Below are 18248 nucleotides of genomic sequence, written 5' to 3' on the forward strand. Positions count from 1 at the left end.
AAACATGGCCTCTCCCTCTATCTCTACTGCCTTTTTGTTCAAGGATAATAAACAAGTATAATCCAACTAAATACGCTTCTCCTTTTGGCACTTATTCCTTGTTAAGCCAAAATAAGAAGAACTGAAGTCTAGGAAGTAATCATCTTGTTTTCATGAGTATTCTTTGCTGTTTACGCAATCAAAGCGAGAATAATGGCAACATTAACATCCTACTCAAGATTGCATAGGGATTAAATATTTACTCATATAATAATTATAATGGGAAATCATCTAGAAGAATATGTGTTAAAGTTAAAAGAGTCAACCCAGAAGGATATGTAAAAGGTTGTGATTTATTAGAATGTCCTTAGCAATGAGCTTGCTCTATCTCTGACACATCGAACTTTAATGCTTATGCACATGGAGGGGTCTTCCATTGGCAGCCATTTCTGAATAATTTAAATGGATGACCCGCAAGAGGATGGAGATGAATTAATTTTTAAACCAATCAATCTAACCCTTGTTTTCTTTGGTCTGTTTTTAATTTCAATTCATTATGATTTTATCTGTTGGGTGACGCAAGCATAAGCTAAATATAGCAACATGCAAAAACAAATAATTTTTTATGAGTCAAAAAGATTGTGAGTATAAATTCTAAATTCATGAGGTTATTCTCTTTAAAATAATAACAAATGAACTCTTCCTTCATAGAAGATTTAGAAATCCTACAAAATACAAAGAAAAGAAACATAAAATTAAAAAAATCCAAAAATAACAAGAAAAATCATAAAAATTGTCAAAATCAAGAATCTAAACAAGAATATTAATATCTAAAAATTTGACAATTTATATCACAATATAATAGTTAAAAAAAAAGACATTTGCAAACTGCTATAAAAATTTAATTAAACATGTTTCAATAATTAGATCAAAATTTAAAATTATTTTAAGTTAATATTTTGATCTTATATGATTGGACTTTTTCTTAAACCTAGATTTATTTTCTTGTTTATAAATATATTTGTTAGATGACACATATAATATCTTTGGAATAAATACTTATCTAACTATGAGAGACCCCTATTTTATTACTTATAATAATCCATTATTACAAACACGAATTTAAGATACATGATACTTGAAACCTTTGAGACTCGGTTGTGATTCTCATTGCGGAATAAAAACTAATGACGTAAATATTTATAAAATTCTAGAGTACCATGTCAGTGTATATTAATCATCAACTAGCTAAATATAATAGCTTTTAAATGCTGCAAAATGCTTTTTTTTTTCTTTCAGCAAAAAAGAAATTTTTGAAATGGTATTGTTTGACTAGTTGCTGGCATATATTGGAAGTATGTGGTATTAATTAAATATTAATTAATTATACTTAAAGCATATCTATACAACATGATATGTACCACCAATTAGTGCATGTATAGCCATAAAATTGCGTCCCCAATTTATTTTCACTCTTTTTTAACCTAAGACGTGCTCCCTAATTTCTTAATCAGGTTAACCAAGTCTCTCTTGCTTGCGAGGCAATTTCTCTAAAGATCGCCTATTAACTACTTATTAGTGTTATGGGTTCTCCGGTTGCACCATAAAAGAAGCTCAGGGTTCTCCGGTTGCACCATAAAAGAAGCTATAATTAGAAAAGAATTCAAGTTAATATCTAACCAATATTTTCTAATATACACCATTAAATACCTAATCAATTCAAAAACTTGTTCCACAGAATCCAATTAAATATGTCTGCGATGACCAACCATGTTTCCTAGCTCCCACTGTCAAAGTATGATTATTATTTATTTATTTTAAATCTAGAGAAAATTATTATTAATGTTGACGCAACATATAATGCATATAATGAAAAATAAAAAAGGGGTTTTTTAAACCAAAATTATAGTTCTAAATTAGAGAGAAAAACCTGATTGTATAATCTCTAAATGTTAATAATATCAAATCTATTATGAAAAGAAGCTTCACAAATGGTTATGTAGTGAATAAATTGATATAAATAATTAAGAACTAAAAAAAATCCCAAAACAACAAGGAAAATAAAAAACAAATCCGAAAATGACTAGGAAACATCTTATAAATCTAATTTCGTTGCCACTGACAAGCTTATCCTATAATAAATAAAATAAAATGTAGAACAGTGTTAAAATTTCAACTCAATTCATGAAAAAAAAAACAGACAGAATTATAATGTTTTTATTAAGAAACTCATTTAATGCATTCGAACTTTTTTTTTAATTTAAAACTATTAATCTTGCTCATAAACATATTTATTAAACATTACACGTGAAATGTTGCTATTATTGCTATATCATTATTATTAGATGGTACTCCTTAGGAAGATACTATAACGTCCATGCCAGGCAGGTGGAACGTTAACGCTTTCAAGTTTCCAGTACTGAATTTTCATGTCTTCTACACTTATCCCTTCTTTGCTGCCAACTGTTCCTTTTAACTTACATATATAAGTTAAACCCATGATTTTTTTCTGTTTAAAACAATTAGCATTTAGTAATTCCAATTGTTAAAAATGAAAGCTGTCGGTGGCGTGGTTGAGAAGTGTTTTTGTAAGATTTTGAAATTTTTTTACTTTAAATTAATTTTTTAAGTATTTTTAAATTATTTTGATGTACTGTTGTTGGAAGTAAATTTTAAAAAATTAAAAAATATTATTTTATATGTACTTTTAAAAAAATCCCCAATTCATTATTAAGGTTCTAAATAGACTGATCTCTGGCATATGGGTTTCCTTCAACAAAAATATCAGTTGCTTCACCTCTATTATGCGTATTGACAGACAAATGTCTGCAATGGCATCCAAGGTTACTGACATCTTTCAAGCCGATACTAGAGGTTTATCTCTAATATATATATGTCCAGTCAAGGCAAAATCATTCTCTTCCATACCGAAAAATGTACTGAGTTCTTTACTTTCTTTTGACCTAATTAAAGCTGCACGTTAGGGAATTCAGACGACGATTTTCACCAAACTATGTTGTCAAAATAAATTTCAAAGAAAACAAAATTAATGGCAGAAATGAACAGAAATTAACATATTAATGAAGAAGCTTTCAGGGTAAATTAAACACTAGGTGATTCTGCCTTGAGTATATCACATTGGAGTCCAACGATATCCATATTGCAGCCCTAACAATCTAGGTGCGGCAGGATCAAGGTTTCGCAGGTGTTTTTTCTTATGCTTGCAGACAAATGTTAACATTGGCTATATCGAAGTTCATCTGTCAAACAGATTTATTCTGAGATGCCCAGGCAATGGCTTCACACAATTTGGTCTATCTAGCTGTTTCATATACTATTAAATTACCATAACTTTAGCCTTTTACTCGTATTTTTATTTCTTTATAGGGTTAATATATGACTTTCCTTCTACTAATACTGATATTATTTTATTAAGTTACATGCTCATGAAAATGATATTCACATGCATTTGCTTAATTTGCTAAGGAATGTTTCGCTTTATTTTTTGAATATATACAACACAGAAGATTTGGAGTAGATTTGGTTTACATATGAAGTAAGAGAGAAATATAGCTAGAGAGACAGAAGTACATTTAGATCACCTGGTAATAATCCATATATATATATATATATATGAACAACAATTCCCTTAATACAGCTTGAAAATTATTAGTTCTGCTGCAAGGAAGAGACATAGAGATATATATTTATAGAGAGAGAGAGGGGGAGGGAGGGAGAGGGGGGGAGGGAGAGGGTGGGGAGAGAGGTTATATATATGAGTTTAACGAAGATAGTTAACTAACACGGAGGAAGGAACCAAGCACAATCCTCTCTTCTTTAGGTCTATGCAGTCATTTTTCACAGTACTGAAATTCATTTCACATCTTTCACTTGTCTCGAGCCCTTCTGCATGTTGCTCTAAACCACTGCTTTCTATATTACCCTACAAAATCATAAGAATCAATTATATATGCGACTTCACTATGCAAGTTAACTGCTGATAATATGTACCAAAATAATTAATTACTTGAAGAAAAATAGAAAGAGGAAGAAGATTTTGGAAAAATGGAAAGAATCAGTAGTTTACAAGAGAACTGTTAAAATATCGATCATTTGTCTTCCTGGGATTCATATCTATCTGTCTCAAATCACTAACCTGTGATCATAAAACATTGAAACAGTTAGAAAAGCTCATTTCAGAACTTTTTTTTTCTCCTTAAAAAAGGAGAGAGATGGAGAGAGAATAATTAATCTAACCTTGGGACTATTCACAGGAGAACTAGCAGTATCCTCCAAGGAATCATCAAGAGAAATCTCTTTGGCTCTTGTTTTCTTGGAAGTTAACTTTTCTGGCAAGGCCCCAAAGGAAGAGCAGGCAACAACATGATTTGTTTGAGATGATTTCCATGGAGGAAAAGAAGCAGCATCAGAAACCATTGAGGAGCTATCAAAACTAGAGCATAAACTCTGATCTTCTTCTTTATGATTAGACAAATCTTCAAAATAAGACGTCCAACCACTCTCCTCAGCAGGAGAGACTGTCGTTTCTTTTGAACCAACAACAGCTTTATAAATGGACGGATAATTATTAGAGTTTTCCATATATCAGAATCTCTCGGGACAAAAATAAATGAGGAGAGAATTAACCAAGACGGTAGCTTGCTAGCAAGGTAGTGGTAGCAGTAAAATGTTATGGCACCTGCAGGGCTTTGAGAAACCTTTCTAAAGAAGGGTTTTATAATGGAAAAGGAGACGATGATGATGATTGATTAAGGAACGCAAGAAAAGGAAACCAATAATGTCGAATCTTGGTTTTGCCATGTGGGCCTAGGGGAGTTGTGGAAGTTAAAATTAGCAGTTGCAACACAAGAACAAGACTCAAGAGAAAGAAAAAGAAGAAAGAAAAAGCAAAAGACTTGGGACTTGAAATAGTGACAGAAGAACGTGCAAGAGGAGAAAATAAAGAAAACTGGGTGTGTAGAGTTGACCTTTGTGGTTCAAATCGGATTCGCAACACATCATTGCTTCTTTATCATGACTTGCCTTTCAACCATATACAATTATTGTCTTCATGCTTCGGCAATGAAATGGTGGATGGCCTACGGCATTAGCTTCGGGATTGAGAGCAGGAAGAAAAAAGGGCAGCCCAAGATGCTGCCATGGCAGATGGGCTTTCTTAGAGAGCAATAGTCTATTTGTTTCGCTCTTCCTTTATTCAATAATAACATTTATTAAAATAGTATTAATTAACCTTAATTAAGGTTGTCTTTTTAAGATTGTATGGTTTAGATTGATAATTTTGTTTTATTTTGCATAGTAAAATCACTGATTTAATCCTAGCTAACACCTACTATCTAGGGATGTTCTTATGTTTTTAATTTTTATAAAACAGTATAATTAATTTGATGTAGACAAAACCCATGAAGCTCTTATTTGGGAGTTTTTTTCATCATCATATATTGTTTTTATTATAATTTTTGACCATGTTTAAAAATATTATAATAAATTATATTTATTAAACATAATTATAAAACTATTTACAAGGGAGATATCTGACCATTAAATGCCATATTTTAATATAACATTTGAAAAGTTTTTGTTTCCTGAACTAAATGAAACGATTGATATGGCAAGATTCATCATTATTTGACACTGACAACTATTTTTTTTTTATTTTTCTCTCTCCCATATCTACATTTTCATTAAGGCTAGAAGATCCACTAATGATATTTCAAACAAGTATAGTATAAACTCTTTTTATTATTCAATTGAAAACCACACACAAAAAAGATTCCTATCAAATTATAAATGGTTAATATGATTACATTAATTATCTTATTCAAATAATGCTAATACTTGTAAATGTTGTCAGATATTCATGACTATAACTTATGTTAACAACAAATCAAGTTCCTTTCATAGTAGAAGTTTTAGTTATACCATACGATTGGGCTATGATAGAGCTAAACATTTATTGTACTAAGAGTTATACAACACAAATCTAGATTAACCATTTAACAAGCAAAGTACTAAAGTGAATAAGATAATAAATACAAAATATATTAGTATTAAACATTAAAGTCATATTGAGTTTACACTATACTCATTCTTACACCATTAGTGTAACCTTTTCACCTTGACATAATAAACTATAATAAAAGAGAGAATCATAAATAAACAAGATAAAAACATAAATATGATAAAGTTAATTAATTAAAGGAAAGAAAATGAGAAGTATAAATAAGAGATTAATATAAGTAAAATTTAAGCATTACAATAAAGAGAGAGCAAAAACATGATCTTGATCTGAAACCAAGATGTCTAAATGGATAGTAAATGCCTCCTTTTATAAGTCATAATTGAGAACTATTGATTTGATGACTAATAGTTAAGTGGGTGACCATATCTTGACTTAGTGGCAATTCTTATCTTCTTGTTTACCAAAAACGTCATTGCTAACATCAAAATTTGGACAACTTGAATAATGAAAGTTCTAGGAAATTGACTCACCTTTCCAGAAAAAAACATTGAGGTCATTTGGACTATTAGAACTCAAGATATGGTTGAATACTGAATAATATCTAAGTTGCAGGATAGAGTCGGACTTCTACGTTGTTGCTAAGATTTGAATTTCTAAACAGCGGAATTAAGTCTTGCCTTTTGCATGAAAGTTTTAGGCTTATGTTTTAACTTTCCATCCATATAAATTTGATCTAAATCTAAGTTCTACAGCTCCAGTTATGATCCAGTTGCCAAACAGTGTTCCAGTTTGGACTAAACCTGTATCTCTTTTCTAAGCTTCACCCTCTCTTTGTCCTTTCAATTTCAGTACTTCAACTCATCAATCAAACCTTTTATTTATGTGATAGACCTGTATTTAGGATGAACACTTACTATAAATTAAAGGTATCTTATGGTATCAGACATGTTATTATAAAACATGTTTTAGTTAAGGAGTTAATGATACTTCAAGAACAAAATGATGATGTAAAACCTTGATAAAAATATATTTTTACGTACTAATCATTTACTTAGTTTTTTTCCTCTTATTTTGAGCTTATTCTTCTTGTTTTTAATCTTTTTTATCGGTTTGCTTCTTTTTTTTTTGTTTGATTCTATTGGTTTTTAATCTTTTTTATCGGTCTGCTTCTTTTTTTTTTGTTTGATTCTATTGGGTTAGCCTTGTATAATTTGTTTTTTGATTTCATCCCCTAAATTGTTTTATCTATAAATAATTCATCAAATTACAAATGTTTTTTAATTTCATCCCTTATGATTTTTTAATCTTGTAAATTTGGTAGTTATTCTTTTAATTGCTATTTATTATGTTTGTGATTACTTATTTTTTTCAAATTTAATCCTCCTTAGTTGTTTCTCTCACAAATTTATCCTCATTCTTTTTGTTATTTTTTTTGTTTTTACAAGTCCTTTTATTAATATTTTTTTAATAATTTCATCCTTCAAAATAAAATTTTTCAACAGTTAAGTTTCTTGATTGAACTCAGATTCTTGATTAAAAAAGCTACAAGTTTTTAAAATTAGATTAGATTTAGGAGGTTTGCCGGAGTTTTCTTGGTTTTTTTTCTTTTTTGTAAGCTTATATATATATATTTTAAGCGAAGTAAATGAGCCTAACTATGTTGGGCTAGGTTTGTCCAACTCACCTGCATATTGTTTTTTTTTAAGCTAAGTAAATGAGCCTAACTATGTTGGGCTAGGTTTGTCCAACTCACCTGCATGGCTCTATGTTCTTGATTTAATATATATATATATATATATATTGTTTTTTATATTAAAGCCATTATAGTACATATTCTATTACATTCATAAACTTTATTGACGAAGAGGGATGAGAAAGTTGAGGGGAGAGAAGCCATTAAAATCAACTCTCTGTTTTTTTTACTTCTTATTTAAGAGTTGTTTTTTTCCTTTTTTTTTAATTAGAAATGTCCCTATTGCCTTGGTCTTTTGATACGAGCTTAGGTATTTTTATCCCCATAAAGTCTTAAGACAAATGGACAGCTACTTCTATTACTCCATCTATATTAAGGAGAAGGAGATCGCATGACTTTCTATTTTTTTCTTTATTAAAATAATTTAATAAATCTTTGGTCAAATTAAATCATATATTTTGTTGTAATACTCTTATAATTAAATTGGATATTTTAAAAAAATATGAATAAAAAATAATGATATAACATATCAATGATATTTTTTTATTCATGAAGAGTCAAATAAGATAATTTTTATGAGAAAGAAGGAATATCATTTTCTACTAAAATAATTTTAGTTTCTCGGTGGTAGTATTTGATTATTATTCTGAAATAAAAAAATAGAGATAATAAAAACAAAAATATATTTGGCTGAAAAGATATAAATAAAAATAGAAATAGAGACAAAGACATAACATTAAATTTATCTTTGAGATAATTTTAGAGTGAATTTTTGTATTTCTAAAATAAAAGGTGTAGATGGGACATGTCTTTGGAGAAAATATTTATTATTTTTTATTTCTAAAATATCATTGTAAAAAACTTTTAATTCTAAAATTGTCTAACTAAGACATGTAATAATAAAAATAATTATTATCATAGTTTTAAAATCTAACTTGGAGGTTGATCAAAGACAAAGTCTAGGTCACTAGTATAAGCTCGGGTCACGGGTTGGGTTGACCTGAGTCAACATAAGAATAAAAATTATTATTATTATATTTTTAAAACTTAATTTTAGGGATTGACATGTGCCAAGACCTAAGTCACAAGTAAGGTTGAAAAATTATTATTATTATAGTTTTAAGCTCTAACTTTAGGGTCAACCCGATACAAGACCTAAGTCATATATTAGAAGAGTCAAAATAAATATAAAAATTATTAGTATTATTATTATATTTTTAAAACCTGATTTCATATTTGACCTAAGATAAGAATCAAGGTATGGGTCCTGAGTGTTAACCTAGTTGACCAAAATCTTTTTTTGAAAAATAATCAAAACATAATGTGTAGAAGAAATTATATGAGCATTACAAGCACAATGGTCATCATTCCAACAATGAAAAGGGGTTCATAAGGATTCCTACTACTTTTTTTTTTTACTCAAAAAAAGATGTATAGAAGAGATTAAGGATGAGAGATTATATGTCTCTTTTGTTTGTGATAAGAAGGATCAGAATCAAAAGAAATTATTAAAGGGATCCCTTAAATAAATTCTTTCTCATAATTTTTAATCTTCTCAATTTATATATGATTAGTACTTAAAAGTGTATTTTTATCAAGGTTTCATATCATCATTTTGCAATTGAAGTATCAATAACTCCTTAACTAAAGTATGTTTTATAATAACATATCTAATAATATAAGATGCCTTTAATTTGTGATAAATATTCATTTTAAATACAGGCCTATCACATAAATGAAATGATTGATTAATGAGTTTAAGAATTGAAATTAACAGGACAAAGAGATGGCCAAAATTAGAAAAAAGATGTTGGTGCAGTCCAAACCGGAACACTGTTTGGTAATTAGGTCATATATGAAGTTGTAGATCTCGGATTTAGGTCTACTTTATATGTATAGAAAGGTAAGACATAGGCTTACAACTTTCATATGGAGCTCAAGATTTAAAAAGGCTATTTTCAAGTATAAATTATTGCAACAACAAAGAAGTCTGAATCTATCCTGCAGTTCGAATACTATTTAGTGTTTGACCTATATTTGGAGTTCTAAAAGTCTAAATGACCTTTTTTTTTTTAGTTCAAAAGCTGAGACAATTTCCTACAACTTTCTCGTTTTCAAATGGTTCTAATTCTGACATTATCAATGCTGTTTAAGTAGTAAGAGTTTATACTATATTTATTTGAAATATCATTAGTGGATCCTCTAACCTTAACATTTCTTGTTATTATTATTTAATCCTTACGTTAATCTTTCATCTCAAAGTTCTCATCAACTTCTTCTTCTTCTTTTTCTTTATTACTACTACTATTACTACTACTATTATTATTAGTGTTATTATTATTATTACTATTACTACTACTATTATTATTACTACTAGTATTATTACTATTACTATTATTAGTAGTATTACTATTGTTATTATTATTCTCAAAACTCTCAATTGTATAAATTGACCCTTATCTTTCTTTTCCCTTATTAACTAAATTATATAAATGATTACCCACCCATACTTTTTTTTTTTTATCATGTGCAACTGGTAATATGATAAATAAAACTTTTTAAAAGTGTTTTTTTAATTGAAAATGAATCAAAATATATATATTTTTTATTTTTTTATTTTATTTTTTATATTAGTTTATTAAAACAATAAAAATACCTTAAAAACATCAATTTAACATTTCCTAAAATAAAAAATCATTTGAAAAATACTTTTAAAAACATATCCAACCACAAAAACAAACATTACTTTCATCCTTCCACTTTACATTATCTGTTTGTCCTTCTATTTATCCCTTCTAGCAAACAAAGACGTCATGCAATGCTAGGATGTGTTGTTAACGTTTCTTGATGCCAAAAGTTGGATAGCATCGTTGATACGTGTGGTGCTCAAATGCCTCGAGGATGCGACTCGATAAAAAAGGGTGCCTAACCTAGGTCTTTTTATTAAAGAAAAATTATATAATGATTTATTTATTTCTTTTATATTATATCCTCATTGTTTCTCAAAATTAAATATAATCATTAACATTAAAATGATATGAGTGTTAAATTGATATAATAAAACCTATATTGTATCTTTTTTTTTAACTATTTTAATTAAATATATTCTCTTTTTTATAAGAAAAAATTATATTAAAACCGTCTAAAAAAGATATTAAAGATAGAAAATTACGAATACTCACAAAGTCATAACTTCTAATTATATCTTATTCAGCAAAAGCATATAGTTTTAATTAAATATATCCCTATGATAGGAATGAGTAAAAGCATTTCTAAAATTGCTTAATATTTAACATTTATCTTCGTAATTAATGTAATCAATCAATTAAAAGAATTTCATCCATTTATTAAGTTACAGATATCTTATAAACAACATTATGAAAAAAGAAAAACTTATCTAATAATGTACTAGGTACACTAGCATCCAATAATTGTTTAAACCTTTATATTCGTTCACTATTTTAAGTGTTTATTTCTTAAAAAGCTGCATGAGACTCATTAACTAATCTTAAATAAAAAGTTCTAATTCAAATAATTATTCGTTACCTCTTATTTAAAATTTATTGCTACTTTGTACATTCATATATAAAATCTTCATATAGCTAGCTATAAATAATTATATTTTTATAGATTTAAGTATTTATTTAAAAAAATCAATTATCCTCCTAATTGATTCACATATATTAATTAAATGTATGAACAATCTAAAAAAATCAGTTGCAACAATCTAAAAAACATAGCTGTCTAGGGATGGTGTATCATCTATGTTATTAATGATTATCTATATATCTGCTGAAGTTATCTCTTGTAGATTTACTCTAGAATTATCACTTGTTAAACTAACTCCTCAACTCTTTGTAATTATATCAACTATGTTTTTATACATTTCTTATAAAAATATCTTTCAATAATAACAAAGAACAAGTTCAGTAAAATTCTTTATGGTATTAGAGTTTATTCTTCTTTAATGAGACTCCTTGCTATAACCTCAACTTTTAATTCTGTCATTATTAATATTGATCTTCATGGCAATAATGACACTCATCTTAGTGTCTTTAATGCTAGTTCTCAATTTTCTTTAAAACTAACACCCTTAAATTTTTTTTTATAGCATGCTTAATTAATGTGCTTATTTATAGGTTATAATCTCTAAGGATATCTTGATAGAACCATTGTTTATCCATAAAAAACATTGTTTAATCCATCAACTGGATCATCTCAAATCCTGTATTTTGGCATTAGTTCTGGCAAGATAGTTTGATTTTTCATGCAATCCTTGTCTTTGTTTCTGAACTAATTCTGCCACTTATTACCATTTCTTCTACTAATCGCGATGTGTGGTTAAAATTATAATGATTATATGCCAATTATTCACATACTTGTGTCATGTAACTTAAAGAAGAATTAACTCTTGTTCAATGAGGGACTTAATCAATTTCAGAATATCTCAATAATATCAAAAGATTCGTTGATGAACTTGTTGTCATTAATTCTCCTATCTCTATAAATGATGTAACTCTATACATATTAAATGGCATCAGAGCTGATTTTTGTGACATAACAACTACAATAAGGGTTTGTGAGATTTCTCTTACATTTGAAGAACTCTTGTCCAAATGTCCAAGTTTATATTGGAATAACATTGGTGTTACTCAACTAAGTCTCAATCTTGTCATACATTCCCGAATGAAACACATTGTTATTGACCTTCACTTTTGATCTTTTTTCAAAAGATGTTTTAAAAGTCTCCCATGTTAGTACTTATAATCAGCTTATAAATTTTCTAACTAAACCTCTTTTGCATGTTAAATTTCAGACAATAAGCAATAAGATAACTATCCTAGTAAGGATGATCTATAGTTTACAAGATAACTACCCTGTTGATCTTATCTCTTGTAGATTTACTATAGACTTATCACTTAGTAAATTGAAGGTTAAATCTTGCCTTCGGATTAATAGATGCATGCCTACTCTTTCTAGTGCTATTAGAGGCATCAATTACAGGGAGAAAACTGTTGTTGCCAAAATGAAATGGGTCTCTCTCAGCATTGATGTCTATCTCATCTAGAAAAAAAAAAGAATATAAAAGTTTTTTAGAACACTTGTTCACTGGTTACATATCTGTTTTGAAACTTTTAGGTGTTATTTTACATTATCTTATAGTTTCATGATAGTAACTACCTTATATAATGTATATGGGATGACTGCTTTGGTGGTTTTTTTTAGAAATAATCTTGTGGGATGCTCTTCTCCTTTTAGTCTACGGTTGATTACATTGCCTGTATATGTTTTTGATGGATCTTTATTACTAGTCCTAGCTGCTGTGCATGGTGTTTACTATAGCTTTCCCTTTCGCTTCAAATTTCTTTGTGTGTATTCTGCTTTGATTGTTGCTCAAAGCAACTCCTTGCCTTGATTTTTGCTTTGTGTTAAGTTGAGAACTTTGTAATCTCTTTTGTTCATTTCCTAACCCTTGTTAGCTAATTCTTTGAGCTTGCTAGCTTTGTTTTCTTCTAGTATAGTTTTATTAGGAAACTTGTTCCCGTTTTGTTTATTTTTGTATTCGAACTCGATGGTCTTCTAATCTTGTATATTTTTGATCTGTTATATATATTTATATTTTATAAAAAAAGAATTATAAAGTCTTTGTAATTGTATCAACTACATTCTTGTATATTCTTTATAAAGAGGTATTTTAATAATATAGAAGAATAAGTTCAATAATATTCTTTATATGAAAGTTTTAAAAATAAGAACGCTTATCTTTGCATGCCTTAGTTACGAAGGGATTACTGATCGACATCAAGAAGTAGCACATTATATAGTTTTGTGTTAATTATTTTATTAATGCATTCAAATACTTTGAAATCTTTTAAATTGAATTATTTCAGAGGTTTTAATGAATTTCCTGTTTAAAATAATTTTGAGCTTCAAGAATTAAATTTCAAAAGAATTCAATATTTAAAAATGGTACAAAAAAAAATTAGATATTTTAATTTACAATTCAAAAAAATAGAAGTTTAATTGTAAAACTACTTTTCCAAAATATATATCCATCTATTTATCTATTTTCTTAGAGATATTTAAAGAAATAAGGTGAAGGTGATAAGAGTAAAATAAAAAACAAAATAAATTGAATTCTATCTCTTTCAAAATATTTATTAATTTATATCAAATTAAACACAATAACTAATTTAATTGCAGTAGAAAATTAGTTCAAAATATGATAATGCAAGTATTCATTAAGAACTCCTACGAATATTCGTAGAGATGGAATTGAAGAGATTCCTTTCAGGATACAAGTTGCAGTAGCTAGGAGCCTTGTTAGCAGCTTTGGACTGACATATGGAGACAGGCCACAGTCCTGTGTTTCGACTGCAATTTTTCAATAGATATATGTGCAATTAATACATGGGCCAAAATATTGCAAACTGCAGCTCAACTTGTGCTGCATGCAGCTGCTGAGTCAAAATTAACTTAATGTGTATACTCTTGAAAAAAAAAGAAAGAAAATTTACACCCACAATTAAAATGTTAAAGCTAATGATTGATTTTTTGAAATTTCTTGCCCTAAGTTAAAGCCAAAAAGTCTTTTAACATATCATATCTAATTAGGTCAGTCTTTATGCCCAAGTCCCTCAAATTCCTTTTCATTCCTAATTTATATGTAATAAATACAACTCAACCATTAAGTTTTTGTTTATATTTGCTTCTAAATCTCCATAAACTAGACGTTTCAATGACTTCACATGGACATATAGTTAAAAAGGTTGGCCCCCCATTGTATGATTTGATTGTTTTGAATATCCAACACGAGTACTCTTTCACATGATTTGGATCTTGCCAAGCTATGAGCAGCGTCGAATATGCACCAACCCCTTCATAATTTGATGAGATTGGTCTGTAGAATGAAGTTGGCTGTGCAACTACTTGATTTGATGAGATTGAGCTCCATCGGAATTACATAATATCGTCGGCAAGCTAATTAAAATGAGACTTACGTATCAAGTCTTAATTCTTTTACCTTCTTTTACTAAACAGGATATAAAATAATATTGCTGCTAAACAAGAAAACCCTATTATAGTATTGCTCTCCCAAGCTTCACTTAATTGGTATATAAGGCCAATCCACTAATTAATCATTCTTTTTGTGGATGAATATCGAGCCTTTTCTTATGGAAAGAGAGATACATCCAGACATCTTGTTGAGTTTTAGGAAACACACAAACATAACAAAAATAATAATTTTAATTTCTTTTAAGGAATACAAGGATCCCAAATTAAACAATCTAGGGTTATTTAAGTTTGAATGAAGATAAATTCTTTACTTTTTAGCTTTAATTAATTTTACAAAATTAAATTGTTATAAATCACATATTATTTAATTATTCGGTCTCTAATAGAGGGCTACACAAAACTCTTTTAAAATAGAAGAATTTTTAAGTCTTGAGTGTCAACTCTTTTTTTTTTATTTGTTCTATATTATATATAAAACATGATTGATTACATTCTTTTTATTCTATATGTTGTGTCCATTATTCATTTATGTCTTTATATTTTTAATCTATTAAATTAAGCCTATTAGTAAAATTAATCATTGTATTTTTTAAACTGTTCAATTAATCAAATCACTAATTTTCATCTATTCTCATCAATGTTAACTACAAAAGCTACTTATGAGATAAATTTTTATATTTATATAGGGTTTAAATCATTGAATAAATTAACTTGGAAGATAATAAAATTCTTGGAAATAAAAACTCCTTGGTTAAACTATTTTATTATTTTACCATGGCATAGTTTTTGTTTTAAAACTGATTTCCACCAATTTTTATATAAAAAGTTGAACCATTCTCTATCATAAAAAGCTTTGAGGAAGCAAACTTATTACTATTATTATTATTATTATAGATTTTAACATTTATAAATCACAACAAGAATACTCAATTTATTTTTGAAGATAATTTTTTTTAGTGATATAGTCCAAAACGAATACAAAATATCATTGCATGTACAAAAAAACATTTAGTGTACACATAATTGATATTGAGATTTGACAAAGGTTACTTAATGACTAGATTATTTGGCTAAATTTATAGAATATAAGGATTAATTAATAAAAATAAAAATAAAAATGAATAATTGTAACCAACAAAAAAGTAAATTTAAGGATTTTGTCAAAAAAACTCTTTCTTCATTAATAATTTTTATGATCTTGGAGATTTGTTCTCATTTATCTGTACATCTTGATCTGGTGGTGGGAAGCCCTTTCACGCTGTCGTATATGGCCGAAGTGTTGGTGGCACTACTTGGCCCATTGCATATCTGTAGAAGTCCACGTGTCCATTTCATATTCCTAGACCGGAAATTAATGCATCGTTTGTGCCTACAACATTATCACTTGACTGGGCTTCATGTGGGCTGGGTTGGTCTTCCTATATCACTGGGCTCAAACTTGTACTCTATGCTTGATCCACTAAATTTCGTTTAATTTTTGTACTCTATGCTTGATCCACTAAATTTAGTAGCCCAAGCCTAACCCAAACTTTAATATCATTTTTTTTTTATTATTAGAAAAGACTTTTTTATTTATTTATTTATTATTATTAGAAAAAAAGTGGGTAAAACAAGAGATCATAGCCTTATAAGAACTAAAAAAACATATTTTTATTACACTTGGCTTAATTAGAAGATTAATTTGAAATTAGACTATTAATTCTGATTAAATTTTAAAAAAATATAATCTAAAATTGATCTAATCGACCAAGAAGTTATTTTATAGTTCATTAATTTAGTGAAAACTGGGTTTAATTTTAAAAAATTCTTAAAATAATATCATTTTAACTTACTTAGATTAATTCCCTTCATTTATGATCCAGTTTTATCCAGGCTGGGTTTAATGGTTTTGGTATCTTCTTTCTTTTTAGTTCCTTTTCCATCAGTACATTTACAGCATAATTAGAGGCAAACATTTAATGTGAGCTAAAAACGCCCGAATCCTTTTCTCCATTAAAGCCCAAGTAGTCTCGAGAATATGAAATGTTCTTTTCCCATTGCTCTCCATTAAATGAAGAAAAGAAGATTCAATTTCATAATAAATAAATCATCCACCAGAACACCATTCTTATATCTAATGGCATTTAAGGAAGCATGTCCAGCATTAATACTTTATTCAAGTATAAATTAAAGTACTCGCTAGGTTCTTAATTTTGCTTGTCCAAAGCTCTTGCATGGTACATTGCATTCATCTCCAAGGCAACACTTTGCTAATTTCAAATCCATGTGTAAATTAAGTGTCGTTAAGCAAAATATATGTATAAACAGAAATTGAAAGCTTTTGCCTACGACTAGCTCATCAAGAATGATAAATCTGTGAAAAAAAAGAAGAAAATTACAAAGCTCTCGTTCATCTCCTAAAATGCTGTAAAGATGCGACATTTTCTCCGTTTTTTGTCACATTAATTATCTAAAAGATTTGAAAATTCAACACAAGGGGAGAACAATAGCTTTGCACAGGAACTTTGACTCTAGTTCTTGCAATGTTGTCTTCGTTGTCTTCGTATATACCCATCAATTACCCAACATAGGTCTCAACTCACTCACGTTGTTCGTGTAGGTGAGTTTTTTTTTCCATTGTTTTTTATTTATCAGTATATCATTCGGTATTTACTTGATTTGATTTGAATTTAATTTTATAAATATTTAATTTTTTGTTATTATATTTAATTTTTAAAAATAAAATTTTTAAATTTAATAAAATTAATCACTTGAATCATAAATTTAAAGAGTTAAATTTCAAAATTTCAATCAAATTTATTAATATTTTAATATTAATAAAATATTCCATAAAGAATGTGCCCAAAAGGGAATGATAAAGCTGAAAACGAAAAGAAAATTAGAAAGCTATCGTTCATCGCCTAAAATGTAGCAAAGATGCGACATTTTCTTTGTTTTGTTACATTAATAATTTAAAAGATTTGAAGATTCAACACAATGGAAAACAAAACCTTGCACAAATACTTTTTTACTATAGTGCAATGTTGTCGTCAAATATATATATACCCATCAATGTATGTTATTTCAGTAGGTTATTATTTTGTGGAAACATCAATCCTTTTCAATTTAAATATGCTTAGAAATCTCTATTTTTAGCATTTCTAAATTGTAAAAATAAATTTTTCATATCTAATTCATATCTTGATCTTGGGTTGTTGGATTATAGATCAATCGACATACCCAATTTATTCACAAATTAAAATAAAATAAATATATTGATACATGTTCGATTCATATGTTATGCATAATTGATGATATCTCAAAATCTAAGATGCTTAGAAATGAGGTTATCCGGTTTTTGGATAATGATTAATTGGTTAGTCATCAGAACTAGAGGTGAACATTTTAGGTTTAGTCTAATTTTCAACTAAAAAAATAACCAAACTAATTTTTTTAAAATCAAAATCAAAACCAGTTCACACTGACCAGTTTCAATTCAGTTTGGTTTGATTAATTGAAAGGAAAAACAAGTTTAATTTTTTTGGTATTTTTTGAGCTTTTTGTGATTTTTAATGGAGTCATTTAAAAGGCTTGTAATTG

General features: G+C 27.9%; 1 protein-coding gene across 2 annotated transcripts; it reads right to left on the minus strand.

Annotated features, from left to right (window-relative positions):
* Positions 1-3454: 3454 nt before the first annotated feature.
* LOC105138435 (uncharacterized) lies at positions 3455-5116 on the minus strand. Of its 2 annotated transcripts, XM_011044501.1 has the most exons (3): positions 4237-5104; positions 4067-4135; positions 3455-3922 (listed from the first exon to the last, which is right to left on the minus strand). In XM_011044501.1, exons 1-3 carry the CDS (start codon positions 4579-4581, stop codon positions 3761-3763), a joined length of 576 nt encoding a protein of 191 aa, XP_011042803.1. In that variant the 5' UTR covers positions 4582-5104; the 3' UTR covers positions 3455-3760. The 2 variants fall into 2 exon arrangements, with proteins under 2 accessions (XP_011042803.1, XP_011042804.1); XM_011044502.1 differs by lacking the exon at positions 4067-4135 and having other exon boundaries at positions 4237-5116.
* Positions 5117-18248: the final 13132 nt, after the last annotated feature.

Source organism: Populus euphratica, unplaced genomic scaffold, assembly GCF_000495115.2.
Source record: "Populus euphratica unplaced genomic scaffold, PopEup_1.0 scaffold102.1, whole genome shotgun sequence".
Taxonomy (NCBI): Eukaryota; Viridiplantae; Streptophyta; class Magnoliopsida; order Malpighiales; family Salicaceae; genus Populus; species Populus euphratica.

Excerpts from the sequence above, each read along its gene's own strand:
- LOC105138435 (XM_011044501.1), bottom strand. The coding sequence starts at position 4,581 with ATGGAAAACTCTAATAATTATCCGTCCATTTATAAAGCTGTTGTTGGT. Across the intron at positions 4,136-4,236 it reads CTCCTGTGAATAGTCCCAAG|GTTAGTGATTTGAGACAGAT; the intron begins GTTAGATTAATT and ends TTATGATCACAG. Across the intron at positions 3,923-4,066 it reads GATATTTTAACAGTTCTCTT|GGTAATATAGAAAGCAGTGG; the intron begins GTAAACTACTGA and ends ATGATTTTGTAG.